This window comes from Seriola lalandi, unplaced genomic scaffold, assembly GCF_002814215.2.
Source record: "Seriola lalandi dorsalis isolate HSWRI2012SDOR001 ecotype SW California unplaced genomic scaffold, Sedor1 jcf7180002054926, whole genome shotgun sequence".
Classification (NCBI taxonomy): domain Eukaryota; kingdom Metazoa; phylum Chordata; class Actinopteri; order Carangiformes; family Carangidae; genus Seriola; species Seriola lalandi.
Genome location: NW_019525478.1, coordinates 723,708 through 745,689, shown reverse-complemented (window position 1 = coordinate 745,689; position 21,982 = coordinate 723,708). Strand labels below are relative to the sequence as shown.

At 45.2% G+C, this 21,982-nt stretch overlaps 3 protein-coding genes across 5 annotated transcripts in view; all 3 read left to right on the top strand.

Annotated features, from left to right (window-relative positions):
* mei1 (meiotic double-stranded break formation protein 1) overlaps positions 1-7,742 on the top strand; it is a 56,172-nt gene extending 48,430 nt beyond the window's left edge. For both annotated transcript variants that reach the window (XM_087170048.1, XM_087170049.1), the window contains 2 exons: positions 6,293-6,420; positions 7,208-7,742. In XM_087170048.1, coding sequence (XP_087026174.1) covers positions 6,293-6,420; positions 7,208-7,262 — 183 coding nt within the window. In that variant the 3' untranslated portion in view covers positions 7,263-7,742. The remainder of the gene's footprint in view (positions 1-6,292; positions 6,421-7,207) is intronic.
* A 958-nt stretch (positions 7,743-8,700) lies between these two features.
* Positions 8,701-17,279, top strand: ccdc134 (coiled-coil domain containing 134). 2 transcript variants are annotated; one of them, XM_023431595.2, is made up of 7 exons: positions 8,701-9,012; positions 12,261-12,397; positions 12,623-12,744; positions 13,685-13,769; positions 14,257-14,438; positions 15,679-15,750; positions 16,016-17,279. In XM_023431595.2, exons 2-7 carry the CDS (start codon positions 12,292-12,294, stop codon positions 16,139-16,141), a joined length of 693 nt encoding a protein of 230 aa, XP_023287363.1. In that variant the 5' UTR covers positions 8,701-9,012; positions 12,261-12,291; the 3' UTR covers positions 16,142-17,279. The 2 variants fall into 2 exon arrangements, with proteins under 2 accessions (XP_023287363.1, XP_023287364.1); XM_023431596.2 differs by lacking the exon at positions 8,701-9,012 and adding an exon at positions 9,585-9,689.
* Positions 17,280-17,359: 80 nt separating this feature from the next.
* On the top strand, positions 17,360-21,210 carry LOC111673802 (uncharacterized). The gene is made up of 2 exons (XM_023431670.2): positions 17,360-17,582; positions 18,394-21,210. The coding sequence occupies exons 1-2, from the start codon at positions 17,573-17,575 to the stop codon at positions 20,409-20,411; spliced, it is 2,028 nt and encodes a 675-aa protein (XP_023287438.1). The 5' UTR covers positions 17,360-17,572; the 3' UTR covers positions 20,412-21,210.
* The last annotated feature ends 772 nt before the right edge of the window (positions 21,211-21,982 follow it).

Genomic DNA, 21,982 nt, shown 5'->3' with positions numbered 1-21,982 from the left:
TCGTTCTCACAGTCTCACACAGAGATGATGCAGTGAAGGAAAAGTGAGTGAACTGTTCGGAGTGACCTGGTTTTCAGCATCATTTGGTTTTAGAATATGAGACAAACACAATGTGCTTCAGCTAATATCACAAAGATTTTGACAATCTTTCGTGTCTTTATTGAACAGACATTAAACGCTCACGGTGCTGGTGGAAAAAGAAAGTGAACCCTCGGGTTTAATAACCGATCGAACCTCCTCTGGCAGCAATAACCTGAAACCAGCTCATCAGTAGCTGCTGATCAGAGCTGCTCAATGTTCAGGAGGAAGTTTGGACCTTTCGTATTCTCATGTCCGGTGAGAGCGACTCTTCAGGTCATTCCACAGCATCTCTGCTGGATTAAGGTCTGGACCGACTGTCGCTCCAACAGGTGGATTTTCTTTGAAGTCATTTAACTTTGATGTTCAGGGTCATTATCCTGCTGCATCAGCAGCTTCTCCTGAGCTTCAGCAGGTGGACAGTCTCCCTCACATCATCCTGTAAGAGACCCTGATAAACCTGGGAATTCATTTCCCCCTCGACGGTGTGAAGCTGTCCAGGCCCAGAGGCAGAAAATCAGCCCCAGATCATGATGCTCTCTCCGTCCTGCTTCACCTTGGGGATGATGTTTTCATATTGGTGTGCAGTTCCCTCTTACACCCTAAACATACAGCTGCATGTTCTTCCCCAAACAATTCAACCTTGGTTTCATCAGTCCACAAAACATTGATCCAGTAGTGTTGTGGAGAGTCAAGCTGCTGTCATAATGTGTGTATGAACAGAGACATGAACCAGCTCCTATGATTCCTTTAAGCCGTTATCTGTCTTTGTTACGTTACAAGCTTTTGGACTCATCTTAGCCGGACGCCCTCTTCTAGGAGGAGCAGCCACAGGCCTCATCTCCATTCACAGACAGTTTATCTGACTGTGCATTGATGAATAACTAAACTCTGTGAGACGACTCTGTGACCCTCTCCAGCTTAATGCAAATCAACAAGTCTTGATCTTCAGTCTTCTGAGATCTCTGTTTCACATCAGCAGATGTTTCTTGTGAACAGCAAACAGTAAACCTGGAGGCCAGTCAGTGAAATGGTTATTTTAATTATAAAAAAGCACTAACTCCTGACTCCAGTTAGCTTTTGTTGATGCCACTAACCGAGGAGTTCACATACTTTTTTTCCAACCTAAACTGTAAATGTTTTCGGTGTGGAGAAGAACAAAATAGTTTTAGCTAAAATAGATTGTGTTTGTGCATCAGACAAATTTATACATAAATGAAGATAATTGCAAAGGCCTCACGTACTTCTTCTTGCCGCTGTATTACTTCCAAATTTTTATTCACTTGCTGCAGAAAACAGCACAGGCAGCAGAACACAGAGACAGCAGGGGAAATGTTAATGGGAAAGAGCAGGTTTGTTTATGCAAATAAAATACCAGCATTTTGCACTGCAGCAGCAAAATGCCAATTTACAACAGTAGCCTCAGTGTGGGACTTCGTCTCGCTTCACACAGTGGCGCCCGGTAAAAGGCTGATTGAGAGCTTTGGTTTAACCTTGAAGTGATGCAAGACCAACACGAAGTGTGAGGTCAAAGGTCACAGTGTTTTCTGTTTTCTACTTGTGGTCTGTTGTCAGAAGCCAACGACTGTGTAAACACTTACTCGCTGCCTTGTGCTTCCCTCACTCTGCTCCCCGATTCCACTCAGGCACCTGAATCTACTAAAGGAAAGACTCACTGCCGTCTATTAGCACTCGTTACTGGCATCAATTCATTTACCTGGGCTGTTAGTCGCTGGTGTCCACAATCGTTGATCATGTCGGCTCTAATGAGTCTTCATCTGTGTTGGTCGGAGAAACTAGACGCTGCTGCCTTTTAAAAAGCTCGATAACACCTCTATTGAAACAGGCAAGCTGTGTAATTGTGTCTGGACCAATCAGTGCAGACTGTTTTGTGTCTCTCAGTTACGTGTGAGGCAGAGCAGCGTCTGGTGTATTCAACTCTGGAATCTGTGATTATTTACCAACGTTATGATTTAGAAAATACAAGTAGCTAAGAAAAGATTTTTATCCTCCATGATCCCAAGATTAAGATATTTTTTTATGTTGCCGTGACCTCAGCGCATGTATCATGTCCACTCTTTACACAAGCGTGAACCTTTAGAAATAATCGGGATAAAAAATAGACTGAGCCCTCGAGTAACGATCAAGTCACACAAGGGACCCGGCGGACTGGTTTTCATTGAGGCATTCAAAGAATGAATACATAAGCGCAGACACAGCTGCCAAGTCAGAATACTATTTGAACTTACTGTGTTAATTCTGGAGGTCCGTCCAATTCTATGAGAATAAAGTCCCGACCTCTGTGTCTCCAAGTATTGATTGTGATGACTGTACGGCTTTAAGTCAGAACGATATCTGCTCAGCTCTCAGTAAACTTTTTTTTTTTTTTTTTTTTTGTCCGCTGGCTGTTTGTTTTTAGATGACTACGACTACACAGTCTTTTCCTGCAAATACAAATGAAGTCTCTGTTCTCTCTTCGGCCTTTCACCACTGATGTTGGATGTGAACCGCACCAGTCGTAGATGTTAAACGGTTGTTGGTCTGAAGGCCTCTCCTGCTTGGAAGATGACTTATTATTTGCTGTACATATCCACTGAAGAAGGCAACAACAAATGACCATATATTATTATTATATATATTATTATTATCATAAATAAGACTGAAATTCCTCTGCTGCGCTGGGCACAAGCGTAGCACAGGGCCAGCCAATTTACATCCTGAGATCAGCAGAATACCAACATGTGGTCGTGACACTTGGAGCTGCTGCTTCCACTGCAGAGAGCACAGAGCCCCCGGAGGTTTGCTCTTCCTCGGTGGTGTGTTCAGAAACCAGTATTCTGCAGTTAAGTTCATTTGAGTAGCACAAAAATAATATGGCAAAAAAAAGATACCCGAGGCAGTGCGGTTTATTGTGGAGCTTCACAAGCATCTAATAATGTCCCCACCACCACCACCACCCAGAACACTGGAATATTGTCACTCTGTTAATATAGGATCATTGAATTTAGAAATGTACAACCCCCCCTTCAGCAAAAGTGCAAACGAGATTTAGAGAAAATGCAAATGAATAGTTTTGTTGTACAAACCATAAAGGTGACGTGAAAAGAATAACTGTGACACAACGGTTGGGCTTAACTGTGATTTCTGCTCAGTTGTGATCGCAGCACTTAGATGGCACAAGCCTCTTACGGCCAGAATCATTCACCAAATCACAGAGATTATCCCCCCCGGCTTAAAAAGCTCTGTGAAAAATGAGTTTCAATGTGAGTTGAGGACGATGAACGACACTCACTCACCGGGCGCTTTATCAGGGACACCGCGCTGACACTGGGTACTTCCTCCCTCTGCTCTGAAAACGGAGTCAGTTCATCTTGGCGTTGGTTCCACGAGCTGTCGGAAACTTTTCCCTCCGAGACTCCGTGTGCTCCACGTCGACACGACTGCATCACGTCGTTCCTGCACAGATTTGTCACGCTGCACGTTCGCACCGCCAGTCTCCCGTTCTATACCTCATCCCAGAGGTGTTTCTACTGGATTCACATCTGGAGCCTGGAGGCCCCCGAAGTGCACTGAGCCGCATGAATAAGCAGGTGTGCAGGTGTTCCTAATAAAGTGCGTGCCGAGTGTGTGTCCTTGCTGTTACCCTAGTTAACTTCGCAGCAAATGCACCAAGCCTGTTTGGGTTTGCTAAAAGGCTTTATAAAGCACAGAGGGAATAGCAGCCGCATCAGATTGCTCAGCTCAAATCTGGCATCATGTTCACGACCAGAGACGCATTTAGTATTCTGAGAGTAGCTCAGAACCAGAGGAGTGACAGAATGATGGCTGCAGCTCCCAGTGCAGTGTGCGCCAGGGAATCATGAACCGTGTGAATGTGCACGCATGTGTCTGTTTTCTTGTGTAGGTGTGTGTGTGTGTGTGTGTGTATTGTATGTGTATTGTGTGTTTGTGGAGACACTGAGGCGGTTTAGAGGAGGCAGGGTTCAATGTGACAGACACATTTCTCTTAACAGTCTCAAGACAGTAAGATTTTTCTCCCCTGTCATCTCTTCTGCTCCAATCTGTCACACACACACACACACACACACACACACACACTCACTCAACACATTAAACTTCACAATTTTCATACGTTTTGTTGATCTCACTTTGGACTTAAGTGAAATATCAGCTCATGAGTAGTTGATCTGATATCATATCGTATCTTGCTTCCTGCCCACGTGTCCTGACTTATCCGTCAGCTGAGTGTGTATGTGCGCGTACACACATGCTGTGCGCACACATGCATCATTTGCTCTTGCAGCTTGAGCCCATGGCTATTTCCTCCTCTTTACACATTAGCGTGTGCTCGTCTTCCTGCCTCTGACTGTGTGATCCTGTGGCCAGTGTTAAGTGTAAGCGAAGCTGCTGCAGCTTGCACTGCGTAATTAGTTAGCTTCCCAGATCTGAGCTGGTCTTAGGGGAGAGGCTCTTTTCATAATTTCTAAAGCTTGCAGATTTCTAATAACTCCCCCCCCCAATCTGGTGGGAATCTGTCACTCTTCACTCTCTGTCTCTTTCAGTCTTGTTTATAAAGCCCGACCTTTCACTTGCTTGCCTTTTTCTGTTTCTCCCCCTGTTCCTTTGCTTCCTCTCTCTCCTCTCTTTCTTTTGCTCTCCAAACAGCTCTCACCCCAACAACTCCACTTCATTCCCCTCTGTTTCCCCCTTTTGCACTTTTCAATTACAGTGTTGGAACCATTTCTTTATTCTGCCCTTTCCTTCACCTGGCTGTTCCTCAAAATACCATCCTCGAGAGTCACTGGATGGGAACTGTTGCCAAATAAAAACAGCTATAACTTTGAGTGCAACACTCACTTGTTGTGTAAGAGGATGAATTTTTCTGTTTCTACCAACCACATACAGTCAGTAGCTGCAATCGGTTTTTATCTTATCGGTTCGATGCAGCCATGTTGGTGTCAAATCAAAAACGGCTCTTATCAGGGAAGTGTGAGTGAGCACACACACACACACACACACACACACACACACACCCTGAGAATCCAGCTGAGTGATTTTCACAACCCTGAAGTATAGATGTAGACATTAAACATTCTGTTTGAAACCACTGTAACGCCATCAATTTTAATCCCTACCTGTGCACTCGAACTTAAAAACCCCCACACCAGTCCAGACCCAAAGAGTCTCTCACCCCCGCAGCTGAGTCGCTCGCTCTGCCATTGAAAACAAAAAGGAAAATAATGATGAACCGGTGACAGTACTGAAACGATAATTGTGCTGGTGCGGCTCACAACATTATTGTTTTTGAAGTGGTGCAAAAAGATTCTTGGCAGATGCTCGTGGCCTTCATGTTTTTTTAATTATTAATTTGTGCTATTTTTGTGTCGAGCAGATTGAGTTCTGTGTTCGACGCCGTCTGGAACATGTGGCCGTCACTCACAGCTCAGATCTTCGGGATGGATGTGAAGATCAAACCTTTAGTGAGTCTTTGAACCTCTGGCTCGTGCAGCCGAACAGCTCGGCGGCAGCTCAGTGCCGGCACTTGGCGACTCTACGTGAACGAGCGTGAACAGGGATCCGTGTTTTCAGAGCCTGAGGCTGCTCGTCGCCGCCGGAGACGCTCTGCGACCTTTTACCTTTCGTAAACTTTTCTCTTGATTGTGAATATTCTCTACAAGATTTTCTTTATGCTGCTTACGCTCACTGATCCTCATTACCTAAAGTACACAGTCACATCTACAGCACAGCTCCATTTGCTGCTCCACAGCCTTCGTACACATTTCACCTGCTGTACGCCGCTGACAGCTGAAATAAATAGTTTTCATTTCTGCGGTAGAAGAGGTTCCTGTCTTGCTTACTTATTTAGCACTCTGCAAATCTCAGGTGTGTGTGTGTGAGTCTCCCTCTGCTCCCTCCTGTATGCTGTAACCACAAACAAAGATTTACTTTCTCAGCTCACCTACACATGTTGTTTTTTTAAGTGACTCTTAAGATAAAAAATGTATTTTCTATAGTTTTCAGATTTCGAGAAAAAAAAAAGGCCTTAAGCATCTTTTCTCTCTTCAGACATTTTACTTTTGTTTTTATTTTTCTAATTCTTAGTTTTGTCCTCTCTTTCTCCTCCTTCTTTCATCCTCCTCTCTCCTGCCCTGTCTCCCCCTCTCTTTTTTCTACTCAACAAAATAAAAGTCTCTCTCTTGTTCTGTTCGTGCAGATCCAGAGCAGCGTCCTGCAGCCGCCGCCCACAGAGCAGCGCGAGCAGAGAGTGAGGGATATGATGGAGGCCCTCGGCCCACAGACACCAGCCGTGAGCTGCAGCCCCAGTCTGCCCAGCAACATCCTGTATCCCTCACACGAAAGTGAAACACACTCATAAACACCCCTGAACTATGTAAAACACACGCTGACACACTGCATTTAATGTGCAGGCACATGCACTCTCGCCTATATACAAAACTGCAGCTCGCACCCTGCAAAAACCTCAAACATGCGAGTCTGAGGAGCGTCGTAAAAGCAGCAACACCTACACCTACACCTACACGTACACACACACACACACTCACACACACTTTGAGCACACCGTGAACGATAACCATACTGTACCTCAGTGTCAGCATCTTTATTGATTTTTCTCTGGCAATTTATTGAATGTCTGTGTTGTGCTGTTCAGTTAATCTCTTTAAAGGGTGTCGTACAACAGAGTCATTACTGTATTTCAGTCAGTCAGTACTTAAAGGCTCTCTACATCTGTCACGCTGATAGACTCTCTCTCTCTTTCACACAAACATTCTTCCTTTCATCCACCCACACGTGCTCGTATACTCTGTGTATGTCGGCTCAGTCTGATATTAGCTCTGTTGCCTGCTATTATATGAAAACAATATTGTCACATCACGTTGATCGCTGACAGAAACACCGGGAACAAAGTGAAGCACGTACCGACTGCAACTGAACCGGTGAAGTACAAAACATACACACACTTAGGTTCATTAACACTATGTAAACTGTACACTCAAGTGAAACTGCTAAGATTGTTCGCACACACACACACACACACACACACACACACACACACACACACACCTTACTCTCTCACCTTGCTGTCTTGCTCCTTAACTCTTGTCTGCAGGCACGTTGGAGACGTGTCCATCTGTCTGTCCGACTTTACGCTGAGAGCCGGCTGATGTCTCCCCGTTAACTGATTCATGCGGTTTAGAAATTATTACTCTGTTAGTTCCACGGTTCTTTTCATTGTTCATTAATTGTTAATTTGTAATTGCTCTTCTCGTAAAGCACCACATGATTGATTGTCAGATTGTAGTGTCACAGTGAAAGAGTTTACAGCTTGTACTTGTTCTTTGAGAGTTAAGCTTAATTAATAACATTTGTGCCTTTGATACAGGACAACTTAATTGCTCATGATATGATACCGTTACGTACACTGGGTGTCTCTGCTGTTTCCTGGAGCACCTAACGGACTCATACGTCCTCATTTGGAGATTTTTGTGCTCATAAAAATTTGACTTCTTTTTGAATTTTACAGCTTTGCGGGGTCAAGGTGAAACCTTAGCGTAGTCATTTATTATTGGGACAGCCAAGTCATTTTCGTGGATTCTGTTAAGTGGCTTTTTCTATCAGATTAAAAACCCACTGTAAAATTAAAATACTGCCTGTGCTGCTTGTTTTTCTGTGAACCCCCGTGGGTCCTTGGAGTTGCGAAACAAAAATGAAAGAGACACATTCGACTTTATAGTGGCACAAAACACTCTTCATGACACTCATGAAAATGAAGAAAGAGAAATAATGGACTTGGTCATTGCACTGGTTATCTCCAGCCCACACCCCGACCCCCAGCTCTCCTCTCCGTAGCCCGGGGAGGACGTTCTGTCACAGTGAAGCTTGTGCTTGTAGAAAAACCAGGGAAGGCTTCACAACGTTATGGCTCTGCTAAGTTTCATGTGAGAGTGGATCCTCACAGGCCCTTAGTGTGTTTGACTGACTGCGATGTGGAGGTGGCCTTGCTGCTGTTTCTGATGTGCTTTGCAAAAGTCTGCAGAATGGCATGATTAACTTTCCACTGAAGTAAAGTATTTATGTCTGAGGTCAGGTGGACTTCTCATGTTCACTGAATACGAAGTAGTTGCTCCCTCTTTAGATAGATAGACAGACAGATATATACTTTATTTATCACGGGTGAAATTCAAAAATAAATAAATAATAATACTTAATAATAATTAATAATGGTGTGCGCGCGTGTGTGTGTGTGTGTGTGTGTGTGTGTGTATATATATATATATAAAATAATTAATCCAGTTCATGAGCCACTTTCCTTTGGCTTTTTTTTCTTTTCCTTTGGGTCTGTTGCAGACACAGTAAAACAAATCCTAATTGAACTTTAATTATAAATCTATAAATATAATGATCTATAAATAACTCCTCGCGTGAGCGTGTTTCCATTCTGACTGTTTTAGTGAAAATATTTTTCGTTCGAAAATTGTGGCAGGAAAGAAGTAGGCGTCATCATGTCAGAGGAAGCACGGAGAGAGAAACGAAACGCGGCCTGCCCCGTGCCCTGGCGGTGTCTCTCTCTAAACCGTCCGTGCGGAAACCACATCCTCCTCCGTGTTTAGCGCCCGCTCGCTGTCATTCGTCCAAGGCGAGCCGGGCGGTGCGATCGTGGCGCTGGCGGAGTGGAGCAGCGAGAGCCGCATGTAAATGAACACCTCCACCTCCGTGTTGTTGTCACCTGAGGATCCAGAGGGGCACATCGACTCGTCCCGTCCCGTCACCCCCCCCCCCTCATCGGCGAGCCGACCTGTAACGTTTACCGTGGAGATTAAGAAAGAAAGAAAGAAAGAAAGAAAGATTAAACTGCACTACTTTGGAGCAGACGCTGACCGCTAATCGCCGCCGTTTTCTCGCCACAGAAACACGGTGAGTGATCCGGGAGTTTTGTGGCTGTGATGTCCGGCGCTCTGTCGGTCGGATGTGCTGTGCTTGGCCGCTGGATGAGGGATCCGGCTGGGGGGTGGGGGGGGGCTTACAGCTGCGGTGACAGGCGGGGATCTGTTTGTTGGGGAGTGACTTCTAATACTTGCTTTAATTCCCCCACCCCCCGAAAAGCGCTCCCCCCGCGAAGAAACCCTTACATTAATCATTGTGATATACTGCGGAGTTGATGTGATCTCGCACCACAGTTTAAGGATAAACGCAGAATTACGGGCTTAAAAAATTGAGGAAAAATTAACTCCTGGTTGCCCGCAGACACAGTCGCGCGGGTCAGGTAGGGGACACGTACTCAATTAAGCAAACAGTAATTGATGGTTCACATGACAGTCTTTACCCAGACTCAGCCATCATCATCATCATCACCATTACGCATGTCCGCGGCTCTGCCTCTGCATGAATGATGATAGAGGGAGAGCCTCGCAGATGTGAGCGGGGGGGGGGGGGGGGGGGAGATGATGTGTCAGTCCTTGAACCTCAAACCTCCCACAGCAGGCAGGCAGCCTGAGGGGGATCTGGATCCTCCTCTGCTGCACATCCAGCCGTCTGACGGGCATCTTTCTTCTTCTTCTTCCATCCTCTCTGGAGTTGCTTTCACCACGAGGGTCAGTTTCTTCTTCTCCGTGACGTTAATGTCACAGAGTTGGTTTGCTTGGCAGTTTGGACTGTTTCCTACTCTTGATTTATTCAGATTATCGTTTGCGTTTGTGTATGTCTTTTATCGTGTTGCCTGTACACAGAGAAATATTCCGTTTTTTTTTGCATCGCACTGCACCGTGGAGTCAACGGGCTGCGTGTTTTCACACCGCGCACAGTGGAGTTATCTTCACAGGTCCGCAGTGTGATTAGATGTGGGGTGGGGTGGGGGGGGGACAAGCTTATCTGACAAAAGCTGGGACCTGGATCTCCCAACACAGGAAATCAAACTTCAGCCTCGCTGCCACAGGAGATTGTTGTTGGCTGAGAGGAAAATCTCCTTCCAGCCAAGAGATTTATGTGGGTTTACACGACTACAGCAAGAACCACTCTGGCTTCAGACCCCCGAACACCCCTCGCCAAACTTGTGCGCCCCCACCCCGGATATCTCCTCGCTGCTGTCCTGACCACAGGCACAAATCCTCTCAGACAGACGTCATGTCCGTGGGTTTTTCCTGCTCATGGATCTTATTACTTCCTGAGCGGCAGCAGCTTCGGGGGTTCAAGCGGCACTTGAGATGAATCATGTTCCTGGTGTGGACAGTGTTTAGCCACGTGTAATCTTTCCCACGACTTTGACTTTTCTTTCATTAGTGTTGCCTGCTTTCAGTTAATGGATGCATTTAGACTCCCATTTCTCTGCTGCTCATGCCACATTAGAGATGATTGATTAACCACCCCCCCTCCTCTTCCTTTAATGTCCTTCTTACGCTACTTCTTAAACTCTCAGCACTTTGTCCTTCTGCACAGAACCGTTATCCACTGCTTGGATATATGTGTTGACTGCATTAAATTGTGCCGGAGGCGATAACCTTTCTGCTCATAAATATCTGTCAGAGCTGCATGGCCGCCTGCTCAGAGGCGCACAGGAGCATCAAATAACCCGATGAGCAGCCGCCAAGGGAGAGACCAGCCCCCCCCCAACCACCACCTCCCTTTTTTTTCCTTTTGGCTGTTATCAAGAAATACTGAGGCTTTCGACCAGCACTTAAGGATATTTAGTGCAGCGTTTCTCAGAAAGCTGGGAAGCTTCCCAAAAGATGTTCCCAGAACGCACAAATTGGCCTTAATCGAACATTGTCTTCACTCAGCTGTCTACAGGAACACTTGTTTCTGCTGACTGTTCAAAGAAGGAAGAAAAAAAGTTACAGTCTCACAGTTTTATCTTTGAATAAGAGACTTCAATGACCACTGAGACTTCAAACTGAAGCTCAAAGCAGCTCCAACAGAGAGGGAGTAAAATCTCATTTTCTCTGTAGGAACTTTGGGTGGGTTGAGAGTAATGACTGGAGATCTGCTGTGAGATTAGAGCCGGTGGACAGTTGTCATGCTTCCACCAGGATGAGCTGCCTCAGTGGGAAGTGGAGGCAGGTCGGTGTCCCTGTTATCACAGTGCGTGTTTAGGAGCGTCTGCCCCCCCCCCCCCCCCCCCCCTGATTTGAGTGAGATCCTTAAGGGGGCAAATTAACATTCACACCCCCGAGACGTTTGCTCTGCTTTCCTAGTCCCTCGGTTTCAGGAATCGGCAGACACACTTGTAAAGATTAATTCTGTCGGTCCCCGGTGCTCATTATCCCCTCGCGCTGCTCCTCGCGCTGCTCCTCGCGCTCCTGTCTGTTTTATCGCCGCGTCTCAGCAAAGGTAGATAAAATATTCACCAGGAAAGCTGTTGTTTCCTGCAGGGTCTCGCCTTCCAACTTCTCACCCCCCCCACCCCCATTGAAGCCCCTCACCCCTCTGCATCCCTCTGATTATATCATTGATGGAGCCCTTGCTAAATTATGCATGAATTATGTCTTGTAGCTTTTCATCAACATTGTCTCGTGCCTCCCTGGAGTTACTTCTGTTTTTCTGCTAATGTTTTCTTTAAAAAAAATTGGCTTTCATCAAATTTTCATTTGATGAGGATCTATTTTTAGTTGTTGTATATATCCTCTCACTTTCATCCCCTCCCTTTTCATATGTAGTAAGAAGAAGAAAAAAGCCCTCGGGAGGAGAAGGAAGTAGCAAGCGAATGAAGGCCACTCCTTTTTGGATGGAGAGACGGGGGGGGGGGGCAGAGGAGAGGAGGAGAGAGAGCAAAGAGCGACTCTGGTGCAGGGATTGTAAATGTTCCTCTGGGGAGTTTGCAAGTGGCAGACATCAGATGACATCCTTTTATTTTTTTAAAAGGAACAGAAGCAAATCCCTTATTTCACATGTTCCACAAGTATCACAAGAGAGAGAGAGAGAGGGGAAGAAAAATGGCCTCATGAATAAAAAAAATAAAGAAAACTATTTCATTGAGAGCCTAGTTTTTCAGATGAAAATGAAATCTGTATCAAAAGAAAAAAAAAGGTGTTCAGCGGTCCCTCGCCTGTAGCGTGCGATGATTTGAGATCACACAACTCTGCCAATATTTTTGACGTTTTTCACAATGTGATGTGCATCTCACGGCTTGTCATGTCTCTTCATGTCTCTTCATGTCTCTTCATGTTCAGACCAGCGCCTCTCTGCCGCCCCCTGCTGACCATGCTGCAGAGCGTGTGCGCCGTGGTCGTGGCACTCGCCGCTGCCGCCCTCAGCTCGGCGGACCCCGACGCGCACAGACCGAGGCATGACTCCAACCTGGAGATCTGTATCCTTCTGTGCTGCTGCCAAACGTGTGTGCGTGTGTGCGTGCGTGCGTGCATGCGTGCAAGTCACTGAATGTGAAACTAATGCATGCTCGTGAATACATTTCTGTGCATCTCAGTGTGACAGATGGGTGATGGAGTGAGCATTAATGTGACTTATGCCCCTGTGCAGAGAGAGAGAGAGAGAGAGAGAGAGTGTGTGTTTCCTCCTGACCTCCTCTTGTCAGACAAGCGGCTGTTTGAGACCAAGAGGAAAGATCAGCTGAACGCGCTCAAGAACCTGGTGGAGCTGAACGACATCAACCAGCAGTACAAGATCATAGACATCATGCTCAAAGGACTCTTCAAGGTAAGGTGTGTGTGTGTGTGTGTGTGTGTTTGTGTGTGTGTGTGTGTGTGTGCTTTCTGACATTATATCCTCGCAGAGTCCGTGGGCAGCAGCAAAATCAAGCACAAGTATTAAAAAATAAATAAATAAATAAAATAAAAAAGTTATTTCTAAGAGCGCAACCGTCTCGTGCTCTCAGCAGATCGAGGGATAAGAAGGTTCCCGGCTCAACACAGAATCAAAGGCTTCAAATCCAATGATTACATTCATCAGCATGTTTCCTCGCATTCATTTGAATGTTAAATCAGACTCAGCCGCTCACAGCGCCATTCACTCTGCGCGAGGCCCCCGGGGGGGGAGGAAGGGGGAGGTGGGGTTGGGCTCTGCTTTACGTTGCGCCTGCGTTTCCCAGAGGACAGTTATCTATGCATCCGCGCGCCTCTCAAGGACGACCAGCTTTTAGTCAACCTTCAGTGGCTGAAAAAGCATGGTCGGCATTTCTCCGCCACTCTTATTTGTGTGTTTGCGAGGGGCTCCTGCTCACATCTCCTTCCCTTTTCCACCGCCGTCACAGACACCGACTCTGATCTCAGTCCACGTCCGTGTTTGCGAAGATTGCCTGTAATTTTCGCGGAATTGTGAGATAAATTGCATTAACACTTCTCCTCTCAGAAGACGCATTTTGTGTCCGTGGACGCAGTGATTCTGTTTTTGACACAATTTACAGTCAAGACAGGTTTAATGTTGTGATGTAAGAACTCCTAACGACCCACTGACGGCCCAGGCCGCTCCTGTTGCTCGCCCTGATGGAAGGCGTGTACAGCCTCACAGAGCCGCCGGCGGGGCTGTACACTCTTCTTCTTCTTCACCTTCATCACCACTGCAACTTTAATTCACAGCGCATATTGTAAAGAAACCTCTCTCTCTCTCTCTCTCTCTCTCTCTCTCTCTCATTCTTAAGGTGTTGGAGGACTCCAGACAAATCCTGGTTGCTGCCAACATGCAGCCTGACGACCCCTTCCCCATGGACGATAAGATCAAAGAAGGTCTGATTCATTCTCAGCTGTTTCATCATTTCATTTTATTTCAGTGTCTCTCTCTCTCTCTCTCTGTGTGTCTCTGGCTCCTGCTCTACTTTATATAAGTCACTTTATTTAGCAGCGTCTCTCACACTCCGGCTCTCTCTCCTCCACCTCTGACTGCTTTGTCTTGTGTCTTGCCTCTAAAAGCTGCACCACCTCTGTCAGTCTCTCTCTTCCTCCTTTTTGACGCCATCGGCTGCCAATAATATCAACGCTCTCTCTCTCTCTCTCTCTCTCTCTCTCTCTCTCTCTCTCTCTCTCTCTCTCAACATCTGTCTGAATGTCGTGCACATTAGCTTCCCTTCCTTTTTAAGGCTTATTCAGCAACACTACGACACCAGCCTCCACCTCCCGAGCAAAATCAACCACCGCTTGAGCTGCACTCGTAATAAATATTGTCCTCCTCTGTCTCATCTCTTCTAATGAACCTTCTCTTTATAAACCTCTGCAGCTTATTCCCACGTGGTGGAGAATACGGCGTTTTTCGGCGACGTGGCGTTGCGATTCCCCCGCATTGTCCACCACTACTACGACCGGAACGCCGACTGGGGCGGTCTGCTGCGCTGGGGGCTGAACTTCTGTAACCTGACGGGGGTTTTTACCGGAGGAGCCCACCAACATGTCCTCACACTTGTAAGACCAGACACTGACCCACACCCGTCCTAACCGTAACAAAACGCCACCTTTTCGTCAACAGCGTTGTCACAGTCCACTCACGCCTTCTCTCTGCAGTATAAGCTTTTTAAAAAAGATGCCGACTGTAAAAGCTCATGCTTCTGACTGGATTCTGAATTCACAAAAATATTTTGTGAGATCTCCAACTCTGCAGAGCTGAACAGACAGAACAAGGGTTTTTTGTTTTTTTTTGCCAAGATAAAGCTGCAGAAAACACAGACTCAGACCACATTAAAGAGCTGTTGCGGTTTCAGACTAAAAGCAAAGGCCTTGAAAGTATGAAAATAAATGAGTAATCCTTTCAACTTGTGACTGTATGTGAGATTTGCTTGGGTTTTTTTTTTTTTAATATTAATGACTGATTCACTTTAGTTTCTTTTTGCAATTTTCCGTAAATTTGAAACTGGAGCGAAATGTTGGACATGATGATGCATCAGATCTTTGCTGAGGGAAATGAGTCGAACCGAAACATTGCTGGATTAAATAGTTCCAGCTCCGTTGTGAGGACTAGAATTCAAAAGTGCGGAATTCAATATAAGTGCAAATGAATACTTTTCTCTGCGGGGGGGGGGGGGGGCACTGAGTGTGGAAAACACTGCAGTAAAACAATGCAGTGTAATACACATGCATAGCACAGGGTGAGGTAAATGTGACAGGTGAATGTGACAGGTGCATGGAAATGAAAGAACAAACATAGTTCAGGTTTTAGAGGAGATGCTTGATCTTCTGTCACCGTCCTCAGTGGCAGCAGATAACTTCTCTTTCATCGCTGCGGAACGTGTCATTTGACATCGGATGCATGTGAGATGTTTTGTCACCTTAGAACCTTAAAAGAGCAAAGCAGATAAAACAGTGCTCCCTGTTTAATGTGCAGGTTAATGAACTAAACTCTTGCAGGATTAATCTGTGACCTTAGCAATGCGCCAAGAGGATTATACAGTGGATTAATTCTGAGACCCGAAGCACCCTCAAAGTGTTCACCCAGCGCTCACTTTAGCGTCAGTAGCCCCACTCTTACCTTCTGTTCCTCCCCTCTCCATTTCACATTGCGCAGAATGGAGAATTGTTTTGTTTTTTTTGGCCAAATTGCAGCGTATTGCTTTTTAGCTGCAGAATAAGTGACGAAACGATGTCTCATTTTTATTCCTTATCTCTTCTTCTTTTCCTCTGTTACCCGTCTGTACCACTCCTCCCTCAGATGTCACAGGAGCTGGGAATAACAGAGAAATCCCCAGACTTCATGAACCCGTACCGCACCGAGAGGGATGATGTGAGTAAGATGCTTGTTGTTGTTGTTGTTGTTGTTGTTGTTGTTGCCCACTCTGCCTTGTTCTGTATTATCATCACACACGTGCAGTAACAGTAGTGACCACTCTTAACGACTCCCCCATCAGCCATTAACTGCTGCTATTAAGTCTCACTGAGTCTCTGTAACTAAAACTTAGCGCTCTCTTCAGAAACAATCCCTTATTTAAGAAAACATTATCACTCACATCGCTTTAATAGAACATCTGTACCTCTCTGCCTTTTTGTAGGTCCTTCACACTGCAGAGGCTTTCCAAAAGATCCTGAGGGAGGAGGAGAAGAGGAGGAGGAAGGAGGAGAAGAGGAAAGAAATCCGGAAAGGCCCCCGCATCTCCCGCTCTCGCACCGAGCTATAGCGCCGCACCCTCAGCGCTTTGTGCAGAGCAGAGGAGGAAGAGGAAGGAGCGTACGCACGGTCCACAAGGGGCGGCTTGACTTGTAGACTCAGATGACAGCGAAGGAAATCAAAAGCTGCCATCAGTTGTACGAAAGCCAGGTGCTCTGTTGAAAAGAAGAGAGGAACCCTCAATGTGATACAACAAAGTGAAAAGGAAGTGGAGGTTAGCTGACAAGAGCCTGAATCACTGAGCTCAGTTACAGTGATTACAGTTGGAAAATCTGTTGTTGTATAAGAGGTTAAATATGTCTCTGGAATAGGAGTTGATAAGGGAAACTCACTTTTGATAACTTGAGGATTACATAATTGTACTTTGGAATATAAGTAATTTCAATAAATTTGCTTCAGAACTTTGCAAAACCCTCCTGTATCGTGTCTGGTCTAGATTTAATGTGTCTAAAGCCCAAATGCTTCAAATACGTGTGGTTGCCAAATATAAGTTTGACCTCACCTCATTAAAATCCGGCCTGTTTCTGGTTAGGTTAAGCTTGATTTAGAGTAGTAGAGTTTTATTTCATTCTCTTTATTTTTTATTTCTTAAGTTTTTTTTCCTTGAACTGAGATTTGTTAGAGAGATGTTCGTGAATAGGCAGATTTATGTTCTTGTTGCTCCTCCAAGTTGTAAGGAAACTTCTTATATTTTGTTAGTACATTACCACTTATTTTACCGCCCTCTGATGAGGGAAGTGTATTTTCTTTTTTGTTTGTTTTACATATTTGGCACCTATTTTTGGTTCCATTAGTCATTCTCTTTAGACCCGTCTCTGTAGTAGTTTCACTTTAATGATCCCTAGTTAATAAGAATTATTAAGTCCTTTTGAAAAGATCTGTAAACCAGACAGTGCAGTATGTGACTCCTCATCTTGCAGCCCCGCACCTGTTTCTTTATTAAACATTTTGCTTATTTTTTTTTTGTCATTTTCTTTTAATCCTTATTGGAAATTGAAATTGAATTGAAATCGATGTAATTTTAAAATAGTATTACGACTGTTATAAAACTATATGTATATTCAGAGAAATAATATCATTGCTGCAGAATGAACAAGCCATTTTGTTATCAGATTTAATGAAATAAAAAGTTACTCTGATATGTACAATACCCGTGTCTCTTTCTGTGTGTGTGTGTGTGTGTGTGTGTGTGTGTGTGTGTCTGTGTGTCTGTGTGTGTGTGTGTGTGTGTGTCAGTCAGTCAGTCAGAGCAGCCGACAGAGGGCAGGCCGCCACCAAAACACACTTTGTACCTAAAGTCCAATGTTTTGTTTTGTGTGAACAGACTCTGAGCTGAAATGAACATGTAGCTGCAGCTACATTCACAAGATGATACCGGAAGTTTGAACGCAGAGAAGAGACGACACACTTCAGTAAAAACTATAAGAACACGTCTGGCAACATGGATTCCGGTAAGATAAAGTCTTCACGTCTTGACAGTTAACTGTTTTCGTCTTAAGTTAGCAACTAGCTAAAGCTAGCTTGCTAATAGGAAATCAGCTGTCGAGAGTCTATATAATATAAACTGTTATGCTAACTGTAGCTAATAAATGGAAGGGTTATATTGAGGATTAAAACTTGATCTCTGTATTTGATGTTTGATCTCCAGGGATCTTTCACGGTTGATTATCATTGGGTCGTACTTGAGGTATAAATAGCATCTAAACACTCAGTGCGCAACGCTAGCTATTTCTTCTTTTCACTTGCCTGTAGCTAACCAGCTATTCAGCTGTGATGTTTTGTCTCTGTGCAGAAGCTTCCTGACAAACACTGACTTGACTAGGCTTGTTGAATATGACACAAAACGTTTATTGTCTTCATTAGCAATGAATAATAACAATAAATAATAATACGTTTTATCTATAGGCGCCTTTCAAGGCACCTATACACCGCACAGTAAAAGATATAAAGCTAGTTTAAGGCATAAAATACAAAATAATCAAATACAAGACAAAAAATACAAAATAAATTGGAATAAGTGTAACTGCATAAAAATAAATGAGAGTAGGTATGTTTGAAGAGGTGGGATTTTAAAACAGGAAGAGAATTAATATCACGGATGTCCTGTGGAAGAAAGTGCCAGAGTGCAATGAAGACAATAAAAGGCTCAGTTGCTGTCTTTAAATAATGAAGTCCATGGTTTACATGTATGTAATCGCAGCTAACCTATGACAATCTAATCTCTAAAGTCTCAAGAAGTTACAGAGAGTTTCTGTTGTGCAGTTTTTCCATCAGGGGATGAAGCAGAGAAGAAGGATCCGGTTGATATCGAGGGTGAGAAGGAAGGTGATGACCCTGAAACCAGATGGAGCGAGGAAGTCAGGCTGGTCCTCGTCGGAAAGACCGGAAGTGGCAAGAGTGCATCTGGAAACACCATCTTGGGCCGGAGGCAGTTCCTGTCACAGATCAGCGCGAGCTCCGTCACGCAGATTTGTGAACTCGGGAGCAGCGTGCTCGCTGAGGAAGACGTTGCCGGGGAGGATGGCCAGGCTGTCGCACAGAGGAGGATGAAGAGAGTCACGGTGGTTGACATGCCAGGTTTTGGGGACACTCACCTCAGTGTGGAGCAGATTCATGCAGAGATAGCCAAGTGTGTGTCTCTCTCTGCCCCTGGCCCGCATGCTTTCCTCCTGGTGGTGCCAATAGGACGATATACAGACAATGAGAACCAGGCTGTGTGTGAGATGGCAAAGATATTTGGGGAGGATGCAGTCTGTCACCACACATTGGTTCTTTTTACCAGAGGTGATGACCTGGAGGGTGTAGGGATTGAAGAGTACCTGAGGAAGACTGCACCTGCTGGGCTTAAGGCTCTGATTGACAGGTGTGGGGGCAGGTACCATGTTCTCAACAACAGAGACCCCAGCAACTCAGCTCAAGTTGAAGAACTCTTGATTAAGGTGGACAAGATGGTGAAGCAGGCTAACAGGGGGTTTTATACTAGTACCATGTTTTTAGAGGCCGAGGCTGCTATCAGGGAGGAGCAGAAAAGGATGTTGAAGGAGCGAGGGGAGGCAGAGGGGGAAGAACAAGGGGGAAATAATGGCAACACGGAGGAACAGGTTATACTCGCAAAACGAAGAAAGTGTGACCTAGAGTCAGACGGACAAGGAAGCAGCGATAGAGGATCAGAGGGGCTCGGCAGGAGGGAGCTGGAGAGAGGAAATGAAGAGGATTTTAGGGTGGAGAGATGGACAGAGGAGAGCAGAGCCAATGCTTTCAGCTTCCTTAGGAACAGAGCTGAACAAGGCAGGCATAAGGGCAGCAGCAGGGCCGTCAGCAGGCGGCAGTCTCTCCGTTCGTCCCTGATTCGCATGAGAAAGGAGGCTGCACTCTCTGCTAAGGTGCTGGAGAGAATTAAGATCTTGGTAGCCGCTGGAACCACAGGCATGGCGGTCGGGGCAGTGTTCGGGGCGGCTGCCCCTTTCGCAGCTGCAGCTGGGGCTTCTCTTATGGGAAACTCAGTTGGTTTTGCTGCAGGTCATCTAGCTGGGATGTCTGTAGCGGGAGGAACAGGCGTTGGGAAAGCCGTGGGGGCCATAGTGGCAGCAGCTTCAGGGAAAACTGCAGTGGCCCTGGGAGCAGCGACGGGTGGTGTTATGGGTGGTTCTGTGGGAGCCATTGTTGGAGCTGGGAGCGCCACTCCCAGGGAGGGTGCTCTGGATGCCCTTGGGCAGGTTAGCGTCATAGGGGCGTCTGCTGTTGGGTTGGCAACAGGAGTGGGGGGGGCCTTGGGAGCTGGTGCTGCTTTGGGCGCAGCTCTGGAGGGAGCAGCTTTCAGCACAGCAGCCCTCAGTGGAGCTGAAACAGCAGCAGCAGCAGGTGTAGCCAATGTTTCTGTCGCTCAAGGTGGTTTAGCTTCAGCAGCAGGGCAGCATACGGTGGCCACTGTCGCTGCAAGTAGTGGGATCCCTCAGTGTGCTGCAGCAGGGGCAGCCTTAGCTCAGGAGGTGGCTGCAAATGTGCCAGTGGCAGCTGGGTCTGCTGGTGCCGTATGTGGGCTGACAGGGCCGAGCGTGGCAGCAGTGACCAGCAGGGTGGTGTCAGATCCTTGGGGCACTGTGGCGGCAACAACGCGCATTCTGTCCGCAGTGGCTGAGATAGGAAAGGCGGCCGCGGGCATTGCCCTGGCTGGTGGTCTGGTAGTGAAGGTGGTAAAGGAAAAAGTCAGATGTGGCACAGCAACAACAGAAACAAGTTACTCAGAGAAGAAGTCTTATGAGATCTACTGGAACAAATGAACACAGGCTGGGAAGGGAGTTGTAATCCAGTGAATGAGATCATATTCACACCTTCTCCTGCCTCCCTGATGAAATCCTTCACTCCACAGTAGCTTCCCTCAGTGAGAGATATTGCTATTACCATGTGAATGTAAACCACTTCAAACGGGAAGAAACAGTAGCTGGAGCAATGTAATATAAAATAATATGAAATATAGGATCAAGAAATCACACATTCTTATAGATAAAAGAAAGCAGAAATTCTTCTTGCGCTGTTGGAGGCTGGTGACTGAGTTCAGTGACATTTGCGGTGCTGCGTGGGATGACTAATAAAGGATATAAGGTACACAGTCTTGTGATACCTTTGCTTTATTTCTTTTTTCCAAGCACATTTGTATCTAAATCGATAAAACGGTTGTGACTCATCTTCCAGCTGGTTGGTTTTGAACTAGACCTAAAATCTCCAAACACAGTTTTATAAGATAAAGAAAAGAAAAGAGACAAAATAAGAAACTCTATAAAGCACTTTATTACAGTGTTTGTAGGGTGAGATTAATGTATGAATGTAATTCATCTTACTTTAAACAGTAATGGGTGTTGAAAATGAACAAAAGGACTGAAGAGGTAAAAAGTATTTTAAATCCTTAAGGGTGACAGCGGATTGCTTTATTGCAATGTTTCACATCTTGTAATATGTAAACCAGAAGAGTTTTGCATTTATGTATTAACACTGTTTGATCAACAGGTTTCAAATGTATTTCACTAGTGTGTTCACTTTTGTTGCAGTGAAATGAACAATAAAGACAGTATTCTTCCATGACTGAGCATTTTGACCTCCTTTCTTGTCCTGTGTTGTTGTTGTTCTTCTTTCTTTCAGTGCACCAACTGCCTCAACTGTCTAATCATAGCTTTTGTACATTTAGGTGTTTTGGCTTTAATGTAGTTTGTCAGACTTTTAAATCCAATATATTGCAGATCTGATAACTGGATTAAGTACACTGTACACATTAATAATTCAACTGTATTTACATTTCTTTTATTTCTATCTGTATTTATTTAAAAGAAAAAAAAAGTATGTATATATTCACAGTATTTACTTTATTAAAAACATGACTTTTTATGGTGCATGTTGTTACTATGCCATGTTCACATAAGAGACTTGATAACTTTTAAATATACTTTTTATAAGCATGAAAGCGGTGAAAATTAGGGTTATATAATAGTAGGTTAACATTCATAACAATGTCAAGCACATTGAATAATAGCAGGAAAATGCATAACATTTGAATAGACACGTCTTTAAACATTTAATTATTATTATTTATTTATTCTTACTTTTGTTTACTTCTTTGTTTACTGTCATTAGTATTTATAAGGTGCCTAATTTGCCTGGTGAGGTCCACTTCTTTTAATGAAGCTAGGGGGCGCGGTTTATTCAAATGACACAGAAGCTTCTGATGGTTGACGTACTATCAGACCACGGCAAATACGGCCTTGTCATTGGACGATGATGACTGGTCTCATGACAACAACAGCTAGGTTTGGGCCAATCGGTGCCCGCTTTGGGCCACAGAGTCTGTTTGTGAATGACG

Coding starts and splice junctions, on each gene's coding strand:
- ccdc134 (XM_023431595.2), top strand. CDS start 12,292: ATGCTGCAGAGCGTGTGCGCCGTGGTCGTGGCACTCGCCGCTGCCGCC. Junction 12,745..13,684: donor TGCTCAAAGGACTCTTCAAG/GTAAGGTGTGTG, acceptor CTCATTCTTAAG/GTGTTGGAGGACTCCAGACA. Junction 15,751..16,015: donor ACCGCACCGAGAGGGATGAT/GTGAGTAAGATG, acceptor GCCTTTTTGTAG/GTCCTTCACACTGCAGAGGC.